Source organism: Pseudophryne corroboree, chromosome 4 (assembly GCF_028390025.1).
Source record: "Pseudophryne corroboree isolate aPseCor3 chromosome 4, aPseCor3.hap2, whole genome shotgun sequence".
Classification (NCBI taxonomy): domain Eukaryota; kingdom Metazoa; phylum Chordata; class Amphibia; order Anura; family Myobatrachidae; genus Pseudophryne; species Pseudophryne corroboree.
Window position 1 is genome coordinate 361,404,345 of NC_086447.1, and position 16,979 is coordinate 361,421,323.

A 16,979-nucleotide genomic window follows, 5' to 3' on the forward strand; every position below is an offset into this window, starting at 1 on the left:
TTGTAGGCAGCGGCACAGTGTCGTTTGTGAGCTCTGCCCCCACTCCACCTGTCCTGTAGAGTGGTTTACGGAGAAGGCGGGTGGGTGATACTGGAGCCAGCAATGGGCACAGGATCCAGGTTGCAGAGCATATAGGACAAGTAAGGCCACACACCCCCACCAACTCTCTCACTCTCTCCCATGTGGAATGCAGAATAGGGGCTCTACCTGACATTTATGTGAATAACTAACTGTGCCTAGCATAACGTGTATAATAGGCTGTACCTGGCGTTATAACGTGCTCTACCTGTCGTAATGTGTTAAAAGGAAGTGTACCTGGCGTAATGTGTATAAGGAGCTGTACTTGGCGTAATGTGTATAATGGGCTGTTGCTGGCGTAATGTTTAAAAGGTGTACCTGACATACTGCGTTTAAGGGGCTCTACCTGGCATACTGTGTGTAACTGGCGTAATGTGTATAAGGAGGTATACCTGGCATAACGTGTATAATGGGCTTTACTTATCGTAATGTCTACAATGTGCTCTACCTGGCATAATGTATAAAAAGATAAAAGGAGGCGTACCTGGCGTAATGTGTATAATGGCCTGTACCTGGCGTAATGTGTATAAGGGGCTATACCTGGCGAAATGTGCATAAGGTGCTCTATTCTGTGATGTATTATGTTTAAAGGGCACTACTGCACAGTGTAATGTGAATAACGGACACTAATGTGGTGTGTGATGCGAATAACGGACACTATTCTGTGGCCACGCCCTTCCCCATAAAGCCATGGTACTACATTGTTTACGCCTTCGGCACGCACTGTACCAAATTTACATAAAGGAGGGGGCACCAATTCCCTTTCCGGCACAGGGCACCAAATTGTCTAGTTAAGTCACTGACTCGCATACATCACACTGTGCACTGGGGATAGTTTAGCACACATCTGTAGCCTGGGATTATATTTTGGACCATTGTGCTAGATGAATGATGAACCCTTGACCAAATATGCATAGACCAAACTTTACTGCATGGCCCTACAAAATTCTGTGGTAGTACTTTTGGTTAAAAGTGACTCTATACAAGATGTCTATTCAAAATTCAGTGGGGAAAAAAAAAGAGCCACAGACCGTCACTCTTCCTCCCCCATTTTTGGAAGTTGTCACAAGGGTTTACTTGGTAAGCAGACATGGTTGCGAATGCAGAGAACACAAACGACATACCTTTTGGACCAAATATACACTGGTGGCTCGCTCACTGGCCACTACATCAAGTACACTCGCTTCTTTGACAAAATAGCTCACGTCTGCAATATGAACTCCCACTTCAAAGTTACCTGCAAAAAGATAATTGCGAATAAACAGAAGAACCACATTGACAATATAAGCCACTTGCTCAGGCATGAACATTCATACGTGTTACAGTGCAGTGCAGTAGTTCAGTCTGTGTCAGTACTTAGAGTTGCGGCATTCTGAAACAAAGGGCACCAAGCAACAATAGGTGTGTGACTAAACTGAAATGTTCACTTTGAAACCAACCAGTTTCTAAACAGTATGATCGCAAACACCAAAAACAACTTTAAAATCTTTATCTGTTCTTGTACAGTCATACAGTGTTAATTCTCCAGTCCTCTGTGACCATCACCAAGTGTATGACTGCACAAGAAAACAAACATTTAACCATAGAGACTGTCAAAACTTCAACTGTAAGGTTACAAATGCTGTATAGTCACACCATATTATATCTTATCTTTTTTAGGATTAGTAGTCAAACACCACAGGAAAAACTACAAATCCATATTGAACTTTTACGTAAGACATGTGTCCTTGTAACCTCTGCTGCTATGAGGCGCATGTCTCCCTGCAGCACTGAACTGGTTAGCTTGTGTCAGCATTACTCAGAATCCTAATTTAATAAGCCCGGTGTTATCCGCCTGAACTTTCAAAGTTGGGTTATACAACCGACAAACTGAGAACGATCTCATGACATGAGATAACAGGAGCAGACAGCCAATCCAAACAAACCGTAAGAAGGTCCAGGATATCCCCCACGGTGGGGAGCCTTTAGCAGACCCCCTGAGATCCCAGGGCCTTTAATGGAAGCCCCAAGTAAATATTTGGTTACATATATTTACATAATGTGAGCAGTCAGAGCTCAGGATGGGATGGATACGCCTGAAACTTAATAAAAAAAAAAAAATGGATAGGAAATAAACCTTTGTTTTGAAGTGCACTCTTAACTCTTCATAAAGAGTAGGACATTTGAGGTTGCCATAATCAGTTAGCATATCTGATCAATTTAATTGGTGTAAAGTAGCTTAATCACCGAAGAAACAATCAGAAATCCTAAACACATGGTGAATCTTTTAGAATATCGCTCATAAGCCACTGCTCCTTTCATCCTCTATGTTCAGATCCTGCTTACTTAGCAAGAAGCATACAAAATACTCTTTAAAAAAAAAAAAAAATAAGAATTTACTTACCGATAATTCTATTTCTCGGAGTCCGTAGTGGATGCTGGGGTTCCTGAAAGGACCATGGGGGGATAGCGGCTCCGCAGGAGACAGGGCACAAAAAAGTAAAGCTTTACTAGGTCAGGTGGTGTGCACTGGCTCCTCCCCCTATGACCCTCCTCCAGACTCCAGTTAGGTACTGTGCCCGGACGAGCATACACAATAAGGGAGGCATTTTGAATCCCGGGTAAGACTCATACCAGCCACACCAATCACACCGTACAACTTGTGATCTAAACCCAGTTAACAGTATGACAACAGAAAGGGCCTCTTAAAGATGGCTCCTTAACAATAACCCGAATTAGTTAACAATAACTATGTACAAGTATTGCAGATAATCCGCACTTGGGATGGGCGCCCAGCATCCACTACGGACTCCGAGAAATAGAATTATCGGTAAGTAAATTCTTATTTTCTCTATCGTCCTAAGTGGATGCTGGGGTTCCTGAAAGGACCATGGGGATTATACCAAAGCTCCCAAACGGGCGGGAGAGTGCGGATGACTCTGCAGCACCGAATGAGAGAACTCCAGGTCCTCCTTTGCCAGGGTATCAAATTTGTAAAATTTTACAAACGTGTTCTCCCCCGACCACGTAGCTGCTCGGCAGAGTTGTAATGCCGAGACCCCTCGGGCAGCCGCCCAAGATGAGCCCACCTTCCTTGTGGAGTGGGCTTTTACAGTTTTAGGCTGTGGCAGGCCTGCCACAGAATGTGCAAGTTGAATTGTGTTACAAATCCAACGAGCAATCGACTGCTTAGAAGCAGGTGCGCCCAACTTGTTGGGTGCATACAATATAAACAGCGAGTCAGATTTTCTGACTCCAGCCGTCCTTGCAATGTATATTTTTAAGGCTCTGACAACGTCCAACAACTTGGAGTCCTCCAAGTCGCTAGTGGCCGCAGGCACCACAATAGGTTGGTTCAGATGAAATGCTGATACCACTTTAGGGAGAAAATGCGGACGAGTCCGCAGTTCTGCCCTATCCGAATGGAAGATTAGATAAGGACTTTTATAAGATAAAGCCGCCAATTCAGATACTCTCCTGGCAGAGGCCAGGGCTAGTAACATAGTCACTTTCAATGTGAGATATTTCAAATCCACCTTTTTCAATGGTTCAAACCAATGGGATTTGAGGAAATCTAAAACTACATTTAGATCCCACGGTGCCACCGGAGGCACCACAGGAGGCTGTATATGCAGTACTCCCTTGACAAAAGTCTGGACCTCAGGGACAGAGGCCAATTCTTTTTGGAAGAATATTGACAGGGCCGAAATTTGAACCTTAATGGATCCCAATTTGAGACCCATAGATAATCCTGATTGCAGGAAATGTAGGAAACGACCCAGTTGGAATTCCTCCGTCGGAACCCTCCGATCCTCGCACCACGCTACATATTTTCGCCAAATGCGGTGATAATGTTTCACGGTGACTTCCTTCCGTGCCTTAATCAAGGTAGGAATGACTTCTTCTGGAATGCCTTTCCCTTTTAGGATCTGGCGTTCAACCGCCATGCCGTCAAACGCAGCCGCGGTAAGTCTTGAAAAAGACAGGGACCCTGCTGTAGCAGGTCCCTTCTCAGAGGTAGAGGCCACGGTTCGTCCGTGAGCATCTCTTGAAGTTCCGGATACCAAGTCCTTCTCGGCCAATCCGGAACCACTAGTATTGTTCTTACTCTTCTTTGCCGCATGATCTTCAATACCTTTGGTATGAGCGGCAGAGGAGGAAACACATACACTGACTGGTACACCCAAGGAGTTACCAGTGCGTCCACAGCTATTGCCTGTGGATCTCTTGACCTGGCGCAATATTTGTCCAGTTTCTTGTTGAGGCGAGACGCCATCATGTCTACAATTGGTCTTTCCCAACGGTCTATTAACATGTTGAAGACTTCTGGATGTAGACCCCACTCTCCCGGATGAAGATCGTGTCTGCTGAGGAAGTCTGCTTCCCAGTTGTCCACGCCCGGGATGAACACTGCTGACAGTGCTATCACGTGATTCTCCGCCCAGCGAAGAATCTTGGCAGCTTCTGCCATTGCACTCCTGCTTCTTGTGCCGCCCTGCCTGTTTACATGGGCGACCGCCGTGATGTTGTCCGACTGAATCAACACCGGCTTTCCTTGCAGGAGAAGTTCCGCCTGGCTTAGAGCATTGTAGATTGCTCTTAGTTCCAGAATGTTTATGTGAAGAGACTTTTCCAGACTCGTCCATACTCCCTGGAAGTTTCTTCCTTGTGTGACTGCTCCCCAGCCTCTCAGGCTGGCGTCCGTGGTCACCAGGATCCAATCCTGAATGCCGAATCTGCGGCCTTCTAATAGGTGAGCCTTCTGCAACCACCACAGAAGTGACACCCTTGTCTTTGGTGACAGGGTTATTCGCAGGTGCATCTGCAGATGCGACCCTGACCATTTGTCCAACAGATCCCTTTGGAATATTCTTGCATGGAATCTGCCGAATGGAATTGCTTCGTAAGAAGCCACCATTTTTCCCAGGACTCTTGTGCATTGATGTACTGACACTTTTCCTGGTTTTAGGAGGTTCCTGACCAGATCGGATAACTCCTTGGCTTTTTCCTCTGGAAGGAAAACCTTTTTCTGAACCGTGTCCAGAATCATTCCTAGGAACAGCAGACGAGTTGTCGGGATTAAATGGGATTTTGGAATATTCAGAATCCACCCGTGTTGTCTTAGCACCTCTTGAGATAGTGCTAAAGCTGTCTCCAGCTGTTCTCTGGACCTTGCCCTTATTAGGAGATCGTCCAAGTATGGGATAACTAATACGCCTTTTCTTCGAAGAAGAATCATCATCTCGGCCATTACCTTGGTAAAGACCCGAGGCGCCGTGGACAATCCGAACGGCAGCGTCTGAAACTGATAGTGACAGTTTTGAACAATGAACCTGAGGTACCCCTGGTGTGCGGGGTAAATCGGAACGTGTAGATACGCATCCTTGATGTCCAAGGATACCATAAAGTCCCCTTCTTCCAGGTTCGCTATCACTGCTCTGAGTGACTCCATCTTGAACTTGAACTTTTTTATGTAGAGGTTCAAGGACTTCAGATTTAGAATAGGCCTTACCGAGCCATCCGGCTTCGGTACCACAAATAGAGTGGAATAATACCCCTTTCCTTGTTGTAATAGGGGTACTTTGACTATCACCTGCTGAGCGTACAGCTTGTGAATGGCTTCCAACACCCTCTCCCTTTCGGAAGAGACGGTTGGTAAGGCAGACTTCAGGAAACGATGAGGAGGATCCGTCTCTAATTCCAACCTGTACCCCTGAGATATTATCTGCAGGATCCAGGGGTCTACCTGCGAGTGAGCCCACTGCGCGCTGTAATTTTTGAGACGGCCCCCCACTGTCCCCGAGTCCGCTTGAGAGGCCCCAGCGTCATGCTGAGGTTTTTGCAGGAGCCGGGGAGGGCTTCTGTTCCTGGGAAGGAGCTGCCTGTTGGTGTCTCTTCCCTCTTCCTCTGCCTCGTGGCAGGTACGACAAGCCCTTTGCTCTCTTATTTTTGTAGGAGCGAAAAGGCTGCGGTTGAAAGGTCGGTGCCTTTCTCTGTTGGGGAGTGACTTGAGGTAAAAAAGTGGATTTCCCGGCAGTAGCCGTGGCCACCAAGTCTGATAGACCAACTCCAAATAACTCCTCCCCTTTATACGGCAAAACCTCCATGTGACGTTTTGAATCCGCATCGCCTGTCCACTGTCGTGTCCATAAGGCTCTTCTGGCTGAAATGGACATAGCACTCACCCGAGATGCCAGTGTGCAAATATCCCTCTGTGCATCACGCATATAGATAAATGCATCCTTTATTTGTTCTAACGACAGTAAAACATTGTCCCTATCTAGGGTATCAATATTTTCAATCAGGGATTCTGACCAAACTACTCCAGCACTGCACATCCAGGCAGTTGCTATAGCTGGTCGTAGTATAACACCTGCATGTGTGTATATATTCTTTTGAATAACTTCCATCTTTCTATCTGATGGATCCTTAAGTGCGGCCGTCTCAGGAGAGGGTAACGCCACTTGTTTGGATAAGCGTGTGAGCGCCTTGTCCACCTTAGGGGGTGTTTCCCAGCGCGCCCTAACCTCTGGCGGGAAAGGGTATAATGCCAATAACTTTTTTGAAATTATCAACTTTTTATCAGGAGCAACCCACGCTTCATCACACACGTCATTTAATTCTTCTGATTCAGGAAAAACTGTTTGTAGTTTTTTCACACCATACATAATACCCTGTTTTACGGTATCTGTAGTATCAGCTAAATGTAACGTCTCCTTCATTGCCAAAATCATATAACGTGTGGCCCTACTGGAAAATACGTTTGAATTTCTACCGTCGTCACTGGAATCAGTGCCCGTGTCTGGGTCTGTGTCGACCGACTGAGGCAAAGGGCGTTTTACAGCCCCTGACGGTGTTTGAGGCGCCTGGACAGGCATTAATTGATTGTCCGGCCGCCTCATGTCCTCAACTGACTGTTTAAGGGAAGATAAACCATCACGTAATTCCACAAATAAAGGCATCCATTCTGGTGTCGACCCCCTGGGGGGTGACATCTGCATATTTGGCAATTGCTCCGCCTCCACACCAATATCGTCCTCATACATGTCGACACCACGTACCGACACACACCGCAAACTCACAGGGAATGCTCTAATGAAGACAGGACCCACTAGCCCTTTTGGGGAGACAGAGGGAGAGTCTGCCAGCACACACCACAAAGCGCTATATATACAAGGGATATCCTTATATTAAGTGCTCCCTTATAGCTGCTTTAATATATATATATATAGCCATTAATGTGCCCCCCCTCTCTGTTTTACCCTGTTTCTGTAGTGCAGTGCAGGGGAGAGACCTGGGAGCCGTTCTGACCAGCGGAGCTGTGACAGAAAATGGCGCCGTGTGCTGAGGAGATAGGCCCCGCCCCTTTTTCGGCGGGTTCTTCTCCCGCTATTTTTCCAGTCAGGCAGGGGTTAAATATCTCCATATAGCCCCTATGGGCTATATGTGAGGTATTTTTAGCCTTGTATAAGGTTTATATTTGCCTCTCAGAGCGCCCCCCCCCAGCGCTCTGCACCCTCAGTGACTGCCCAGTGAAGTGTGCTGAGAGGAAAATGGCGCACAGCTGCAGTGCTGTGCGCTACCTTATGAAGACTGAGGAGTCTTCAGCCGCCGGTTTCCGGACCTCTTCACGCTTCAGCATCTGCAAGGGGGTCGGCGGCGCGGCTCCGGGACCGGACTCCACGGCTGGGCCTGTGTTCGATCCCTCTGGAGCTAATGGTGTCCAGTAGCCAAGCAGCAAATCCACTCTGCATGCAGGTGAGTTTACTACTTTCCCCCTAAGTCCCACGTTGCAGTGATCCTGTTGCCAGCAGGACTCACTGTAAAGAAAAAAACCTAAACTAAACTTTCTCTAAGCAGCTCTTTAGGAGAGCCACCTAGATTGCACCCTTCTCGTTCGGGCACAAAATCTAACTGGAGTCTGGAGGAGGGTCATAGGGGGAGGAGCCAGTGCACACCACCTGACCTAGTAAAGCTTTACTTTTTTGTGCCCTGTCTCCTGCGGAGCCGCTATCCCCCCATGGTCCTTTCAGGAACCCCAGCATCCACTTAGGACGATAGAGAAAAAAAAAAAAAAACTTGTTTAATAACGTGTCCTCCTTTCAATCAGATTACAGTACCACAATGAGGCATGGACTCTACAAGCTCTCTGAAGGACTGTTAAGACATGGTTCACCTAATTTTCTCCTGCCATTGATGGCAAATTGAACGGCATACCACGTGTATTCCAATTGGTTCAAATCTGATTTACGTCATGATTCCAACCTCAGAAGAATGCTCCTCCAGTCATAATCTAATGGCTACGTCCTCTTGCGGTGGAACATTGTAGTGCTGAAAGAGCATGCTGCCATCTGAGTTAATGAACAATATGAATGGATGCAAATGATCCACAAGGATAACTACGCAGCTTCCACCAGTCAGAAATGTATGAAGATATACCGGGGTCCTAATGCATCCTGTGTGACCAGGGCAGATAAGGCACTTGCTGGTGTGGTAGCATCTGATGCGACCATGCCAGGCAAGTGGGTAGGTAGAAATGTGAACACAGAAAAAAAATTTCTCTCTCTCTCCGACATACACAAAGAAAAGCACAGTTCAAAGTTCTACAAAGCTACCTAAAAAGAATAAAAAAACATTACAATCAGAAATAACGTTGTTACACAGCTCTATAAAAATAAAAAATAAATTACTATGTCACTGCAGGTGTCAGTCTCCTGTCTCCATGGCTCTCTTTGCATGGTGGTATCAACTATGGTTACCATGCCCGTGAGCAAGGGTTCAATTCCTGCAAAAGACACACTTGTATTGTATCTGTGGAAAAGGTAGCATCCAGTTTTGTTTTTTTATCTTTTTCCCAAAACAAGCTCTGTTGTGCTTCATATACAGACTTAGACATGCACACAGATATACAGTCAAAATTCGAAAAAAAGCTGTAAATGCTTTATACACATATACAAGTGTGGCTTTTCAAAATACAAAAGTCTTATTGTTATGTGACTGAGTTTACTGTACTTCTTCACGGGGCTCTCCATTGCTTTAATAGGCAGCCTCTCTGTAAAAGGTAGCTTCTACAGCTTTTCTTTTATTTTGACTGTATCTGTGTGCATGTCAAAGTACGACAGAATTTGTTTTGGCAAAAATTAGAAAAAAAATTGGATGCTACTTTTACACAGATATACAATACAAGAGTGTTATCTTTATGAGACTGAGTTTACTGTACTACCTCCCCATTGCTTTAATAGGCAGCCTCCCCCACCACTATACCATCCCTTTGAAACTTGCAATTTCACGGACTGGGTGTGCTGCTTAGTAAATGACAAACACAATACAGCCGGTAGACTACTGAATGTAAATGAATGGCTCGTGCTGGCTTTTCTTGAGGGAAGGAAACCAATAAGGCACATTCATTTGTAAGGCATATTAGTATTGTGCATGCACCAAGAGATCAAGAGATGCCAGGCGTGAGCGAGCCCACAATTGCCAGACAGCTCTGCTAACATCGGGCATCTATTTTCTGCCGTAAATGCTTCTTATAAGCATCGCTATGTGAATAGGATGCACAAACAGCTTCTGCTGGTTAAAATGATATGTGGTATTGTATGTAAATGAATGGCTCATGCTGTCATTTAAATGAACTTGCCTTCTGGATACCCTTCAACCAACCAAAGCCAGCATGAGCCATGCATTTACACACAGTAATCTAAACAGCCGTGTTGTGTTTGTCATTTGCTACGCAGTACACCCAGTCTCAAAGGGGGTGGGATTAGTGGTGGAAGAGGCGGCTTATTAAAGCAATAGAGACTCCCAGGAAGAAGTATAGTATACTCAGACTCAAAGATAACTCTCTCGTAATTTGAAAAGCCACTCTTGTATTGCATATCTGTGTAAAAAGTAGCATTATATCTGTATAAAAAGTATCATGTACAGTTTTCTTCTAATTTCCCCAAAACAAGTTTTGTAGTTTATACAGACTCAGACATGCACACAGATATACAGCAAAATTTAGAAGAAAAAAAACTGTAAATGCTACTTTTTACACAGATCCACAAGTGGGGCTTTTCAGATTACAAGAGTGGAATCTTCACGAGACTGAGTTGACTGTACTTCTTCCCAAGCCTCCCCCAGTACCGTAACTAGACATTTAGCGTTGTGTGCCAGAAACAGCATCGGTGCCCCCCCCCCTCTCTTATACAAGTTAGGCGTGGCTTCATGTGGAGGGGTGTGGCCACAGAGCTCCCTTTTACACATTACGGCAGGCATAGCTCCCTTTTATACATTACGGCAGGCAGAGCCCCCTTTTACACAGTACGGCAGGCAGAGCTCACTTTTACACATTACGGCTTTTTGTTTTACACATTAAAAAAGGCAGAGTCCCCTATTTATACATTGTGGCAGGCAGTCCCCATTTAAGAAAAAAAAAAAAACCATGGCAGGCAGTCCCCCTATTTACACATTATGGCTGGCAGTCCCCATTTTTTTTTTAAACCTTATGGCAGGCAGTCCCCCTATTTACACATTATGGCAGGCAGTCCCCCTATTTACACATTATGGCAGGCAGTCCCCCTATTTACACATTATGGCAGGCAGTCCCCTTTTTTTTTTTTTTTTTTTTTTACACATTATGGCAGGCAGTCCCCCTTTTATGGCAGGGAGAAAGTGAGAGAGAGAGACTCACCAGTATCCTGGCATCCATCTGCTGTGTTAATTCGGCAGGCTGGCTGCAGAGAGAGGCAGAGACCTGGGAGCTGGCTGCAGCGCTCCCGCGTCCCCTGCAGAGGTGGCAACGGGAGACAGGCGCTGGCGGGATTTGGAGCATGGCGCTCGGAGTCCCTTCAGAGGTGGCGGCTCTGGCGGGAGACAGGCGGCACTGTGGTAGTGCTGGGGGGAATGTGGAATGCAGAGCTCAAAGTCCTTCAGAGGCGGCGGCTCCGGCGGGCGCCAAAAGACAGGCGGCAGCGCAGTAGAGACAGTGGCTGCGACCGTGTCAGGGGGCGGGGGGGAAGTTGGGTGCTGCCGATGGTGCGCCTTCAGTGCATGTGTGCTGTGGGCAAGGCACCATCGGCACACACCTAGTTACGGCCCTGGCCTCCCCATTGCTTTAATAGGCAGCCTCACACACGAAACTTGTGATTTCATTGACTGGGTGTACTGCTCAGTAAAACACAACACTGCTGGTACACTACTGAATGTAAATGAATGGCTCATGCTGTCATTTACTAAGAACACCTAGTCCATAACATCATAAGTCTGATAGGGGTGGGATTGGGGCTGGGGGAGGTTGCCTAGTAAATCAATGGTGAGGCCCGGGAAGACGTACCGTAAACTCAGTCTCATAAATGTCTTTCCTAATTTGAAAAGTCATACTTGTATTATATATTTGTGCAAAAAGTATACCTGTTTGCAAGTCTAAATCTGTATATAAAGCGCAAGAGAGCTTGTTTTGGGAAAATTCTATAAAAACTAGGGATGAGCGGGTTCGGTTCCCCGAGAACCAAACCAATCTGAACTTGGGGATCTGAGCCAGGCTGTTTTTCATGTCTAACTCAGATCCAAAAACAAGGCAAAAACGTCCTCATCCCAGAAAAAAAAAATCTATTGATGCGTCACTCTGACTACTAGTACTGCGGCTGCCATACACTACTGCTATATATACTGTGTGTGATCCAGAGCAAAAAAAAATATTTCTATTGGTGTGTCACTCAGTGACTTCTATCAGTACTGCCGTACACTACTGCCATATATCCTGTGTGTGTGTGTGATCCAGAGCAAAAATTATATTTCTATTATGTGTTTGAAAGGGGTACTCTGCTGTTTCTGAAAAGGGTAATCTGTCCGTCCATCCAGGGGCTCCACCCCAGTGTAAAATGAAAATAACAGTTAAAAACAAAAAGCCTAAAATTATCATTCTAAAAAATATATATCTATTTTGTGTTTGTGCTGTACCCCAGTGTACTATACAATTTTTATTTTATTTTCATAAGTACTGTGACATTTCCTACTCATTAACGCATTGTGCGATGCTGACAGTGTAGTCAACAGCAGTGTGTAACTATTATACATATTTTTGACTCATTTGTACGACTCTGGAACCGCAGAGTGTGAAATAATAAGAATTTACTTACCGATAATTCTATTTCTCATAGTCCGTAGTGGATGCTGGGAACTCCGTAAGGACCATGGGGAATAGCGGCTCCGCAGGAGACTGGGCACAAAAGTAAAAGCTTTTAGGTCACCTGGTGTGCACTGGCTCCTCCCCTTATGACCCTCCTCCAAGCCTCAGTTAGGATACTGTGCCCGGACGAGCGTACATAATAAGGAAGGATCTTGAATCCCGGGTAAGACTCATACCAGCCACACCAATCACACCGTACAACTTGTGATCTGAACCCAGTTAACAGTAGGATAAACGTAGGAGCCTCTGAAAAGATGGCTCACAACAATAAACAACCCGATTTTTGTAACAATAACTATATACAAGTATTGCAGACAATCCGCACTTGGGATGGGCGCCCAGCATCCACTACGGACTATGAGAAATAGAATTATCGGTAAGTAAATTCTTATTTTCTCTGACGTCCTAGTGGATGCTGGGAACTCCGTAAGGACCATGGGGATTATACCAAAGCTCCCAAACGGGCGGGAGAGTGCGGATGACTCTGCAGCACCGAATGAGAGAACTCCAGGTCCTCCTCAGCCAGGGTATCGAATTTGTAAAATTTAGCAAACGTGTTTGCCCCTGACCAAGTAGCTGCTCGGCAAAGTTGTAAAGCCGAGACCCCTCGGGCAGCCGCCCAAGATGAGCCCACTTTCCTTGTGGAATGGGCTTATACAGATTTTGGCTGTGGCAGGCCTGCCACAGAATGTGCAAGCTGAATTGTACTACAAATCCAACGAGCAATAGTCTGCTTAGAAGCAGGAGCACCCAGCTTGTTGGGTGCATACAGGATAAACAGCGAGTCAGATTTTCTGACTCCAGCCGTCCTGGAAACATATATTTTCAGGGCCCTGACTACGTCCAGCAACTTGGAGTCCTCCAAGTCTCTAGTCGCCGCAGGTACCACAATAGGCTGGTTCATGTGAAACGCTGAAACCACCTTAGGGAGAAATTGAGGGCGAGTCCTCAGTTCTGCCCTGTCTGAATGAAAAATTAGGTAAGGGATTTTATATGATAAAGCCGCCAATTCAGAGACACGCCTGGCTGAAGCCAGGGCTAACAGCATGACCACTTTCCATGTGAGATATTTCAATTCCACAGTGGTGAGTGGTTCAAACCAATGTGATTTTAGGAGACTCAACACTACATTGAGATCCCAAGGTGCCACTGGAGGCACAAAAGGAGGCTGTATATGCAGTACCCCTTTGACAAACGTCTTAACTTCAGGCACTGAAGCCAGTTCTTTTTGGAAGAAGATTGACAGGGCCGAAATTTGAACCTTAATGGACCCTAATTTTAGGCCCATAGATAGTCCTGTTTGCAGGAAATGCAGGAAACGACCCAGTTGAAATTCCTCTGTAGGGGCCTTCTTGGCCTCACACCACGCAACATATTTTCACCAAATGCGGTGATAATGTTTTGCGGTTACATCCTTTCTGGCCTTGACCAGGGTAGGGATGACTTCATCTGGAATGCCTTTTTCCTTCAGGATCCGGCGTTCAACCTCCATGCCGTCAAACGCAGCCGCGGTAAGTCTTGAAACAGACAAGGTCCCTGCTGGAGCAGGTCCTTTCTGAGAGGTAGAGGCCACGGGTCCTCCGTGAGCATCTCTTGAAGTTCCGGGTACCAAGTCCTTCTTGGCCAATCCGGAGCCACGAGTATAGTTCTTACTCCTCTCCTTCTTATGATTCTCAGTACTTTGGGTATGAGAGGCAGAGGAGGGAACACATACACTGACTGGTACACCCACGGTGTTACCAGAGCGTCCACCGCTATTGCCTGAGGGTCCCTTGACCTGGCGCAATATCTGTCTAGTTTCTTGTTGAGACGAGACGCCATCATGTCCACCTTTGGTTTTTCCCAACGGTTTACAATCACGTGGAAGACTTCTGGGTGAAGTCCCCACTCCCCCGGGTGGAGGTCGTGTCTGCTGAGGAAGTCTGCTTCCCAGTTGTCCACTCCCGGAATGAACACCGCTGACAGTGCTGTCACATGATTTTCCGCCCAGCGAAGAATTCTTGCAGCTTCTGCCATTGCCCTCCTGCTTCTTGTGCCGCCCTGTCTGTTTAAGTGGGCGACTGCCGTGATGTTGTCCGATTGGATCAAAACCGACTGACCCTGAAGCAGAGGCCTTGCTTGACTTAGGGCATTGTAAATTGCCCTTAGTTCCAGGATATTTATGTGGAGACGTTTCCATGCTTGACCACAAGCCCTGGAAGTTTCTTCCCTGTGTGACTGCTCCCCAGCCTCTCAGGCTGGCATCCGTGGTCACCAGAATCCAGTCCTGAATGCCGAATCTGCGGCCCTCTAGAAGATGAGCACTCTGCAACCACCACAGGAGAGACACCCTTGTCCTTGGAGATAGGGTTATCCGCTGATACATCTGAAGATGCGATCCGGACCATTTGTCCAGCAGATCCCACTGAAACGTTCTTGAATGGAATCTTCCGAATGGAATCGCTTCGTAAGAAGCCACCATCGTTCCCAGGACCCTTGTGCATTGATGCACTGACACTTGTCCTGGTTTCAGGAGGTTCCTGACTAGCTCGGATAACTCCCTGGCCTTCTCCTCCGGGAGAAACACCTTTTTCTGGACTGTGTCCAGAATCATCCCTAGGAACAGTAGACGTGTTGTTGGAATCAGCTGCGATTTTGGAATATTTAGAATCCACCCGTGCTGACGTAGCACCACCTGAGATAGTGCTACTCCGACCTCTAACTGTTCCCTGGACCTTGCCCTTATCAGGAGATCGTCCAAGTAAGGGATAATTAAGACGCCTTTTCTTCGAAGAAGATTCATCATTTCGGCCATTACCTTGGTAAAGACCCGTGGTGCCGTGGACAACCCAAACGGCAGCGTCTGAAACTGATAATGACAGTTCTGTACCACAAACCTGAGGTACCCTTGGTGAGAAGGGTAGATTGGGACATGGAGATAAGCATCTTTGATGTCCAGAGACACCATATAGTCCCCTTCTTCCAGGTTTGCTATCACTGCTCTGAGTGATTCCATCTTGAATTTGAACCTTTTTATGTAAGTGTTCAATGATTTTAGATTTAAAATCGGTCTCACCGAGCCGTCCGGCTTCGGTACCACAAACAGCGTGGAATAATACCCCTTTTCCCTGTTGTAGGAGGGGTACCTTGATTATCACCTGCTGGGAATACAGCTTGTGAATAGCTTCCCATACTGCCTCCCTGTCGGAGGGAGACGTTGGTAGAGCAGACGTCTCGAATTCCAGTTTGTAACCCTGTGATACTACCTGCAGGATCCAGGGGTCCACTTGCGAGTGAGCCCACTGCGCGTTGAAATTTTTGAGACGGGCCCCCACCGTGCCTGAGTCCGCCTGTAAAGCCCCAGCGTCATGCTGAAGACTTGGCAGAAGCGGGGGAGGGCTTCTGATCCTGGGAAGAGGCTGCTTGCTGCAGTCTTTTTCCCCTTTCTCTGCCCCGGGGCAGAAATGAGTGGCCTTTTGCCCGCTTGCCCTTATGGGGACGAAAGGACTGAGTTTGAAAAGACGGTGTCTTTTTCTGCTGAGAGGTGACCTGGGGTAAAAAGGTGGATTTCCCAGCCGTCGCCGTGGCCACCAGGTCTGATAGACCGACCCCAAATAACTCCTCCCCTTTATACGGCAAAACTTCCATATGCTGTTTTGAATCCGCATCACCTGACCACTGTCGTGTCCATAAACTTCTTCTGGCAGAAATGGACAACGCACTTACTCTTGATGCCAGGGTGCAAATATCCCTCTGTGCATCTCGCATATATAGTAATGCATCCTTTAAATGCTCTATAGTCAATAATATACTGTCCCTATCCAGGGTATCAATATTTTCAGTCAGGGAATCCGACCAAGCCACTCCAGCACTGCACATCCAGGCTGAGGCGATTGCTGGTCGTAGTATAACACCAGTATGTGTGTATATACCTTTTAGGATATTTTCCAGCTTTCTATCAGCTGGTTCCTTGAGGGCGGCCGTATCAGGAGACGTTAACGCCACTTGTTTTGATAAGCGTGTGAGCGCCTTATCTACCCTAGGGGGTGTTTCCCAACGCGCCCTAACCTCTGGCAGGAAAGGGTATAATGCCAATAATTTATTAGAAATCAGCAGTTTTTTATCGGGGGAAACCCACGCTTTGTCACACACCTCATTTAATTCATCTGATTCAGGAAAAACTATGGGTAGTTTTTTCACACCCCACATAATACCCTTTTTTGTGGTACTTGTAGTATCAGAAATGTTCAAAGCCTCCTTCATTGCCGTGATCATGTAACGTGTGGCCCTACTGGACATTACGTTTGTCTCGTCACCGTCGACACTGGAGTCAGTATCCGTGTCTGGGTCTGTGTCGACCATCTGAGGTAACGGGCGCTTTAGAGCCCCTGACGGTGTTTGAGACGCCTGGACAGGCACTAACTGATTTGTCGGCTGTCTCATGTCGTCAACAGTTTTTTGCAAAGTGCTGACACTGTCACGTAATTCCTTCCATATGACCATCCAGTCAGGTGTCGACTCCCTAGGGGGTGACATCACTATTACAGGCAATTGCTCCGCCTCCACATCATTTTCCTCCTCATACATGTCGACACAATCGTACCGACACACAGCACACACACAGGGAATGCTCTGATAGAGGACAGGACCCCACGAGCCCTTTGGGGAGACAGAGGGAGAGTTTGCCAGCACACACCAGAGCGCTATATATATATGCAGGGATAACCTTATATAAGTGTTTCTCCCTTCTATAGCTGCTATATATGTATTT

At 46.7% G+C, this 16,979-nt stretch overlaps 1 protein-coding gene across 2 annotated transcripts in view; it reads right to left on the reverse strand.

Moving 5' to 3' along the window:
- The window catches only part of DIS3L2 (DIS3 like 3'-5' exoribonuclease 2), an 838,626-nt gene that overhangs the window by 298,000 nt on the left and 523,647 nt on the right, over positions 1-16,979 (reverse strand). For both annotated transcript variants that reach the window (XM_063916542.1, XM_063916543.1), the window contains exon 12: positions 1,203-1,315. In XM_063916542.1, the coding sequence (XP_063772612.1) occupies positions 1,203-1,315 (113 nt within the window). The remainder of the gene's footprint in view (positions 1-1,202; positions 1,316-16,979) is intronic.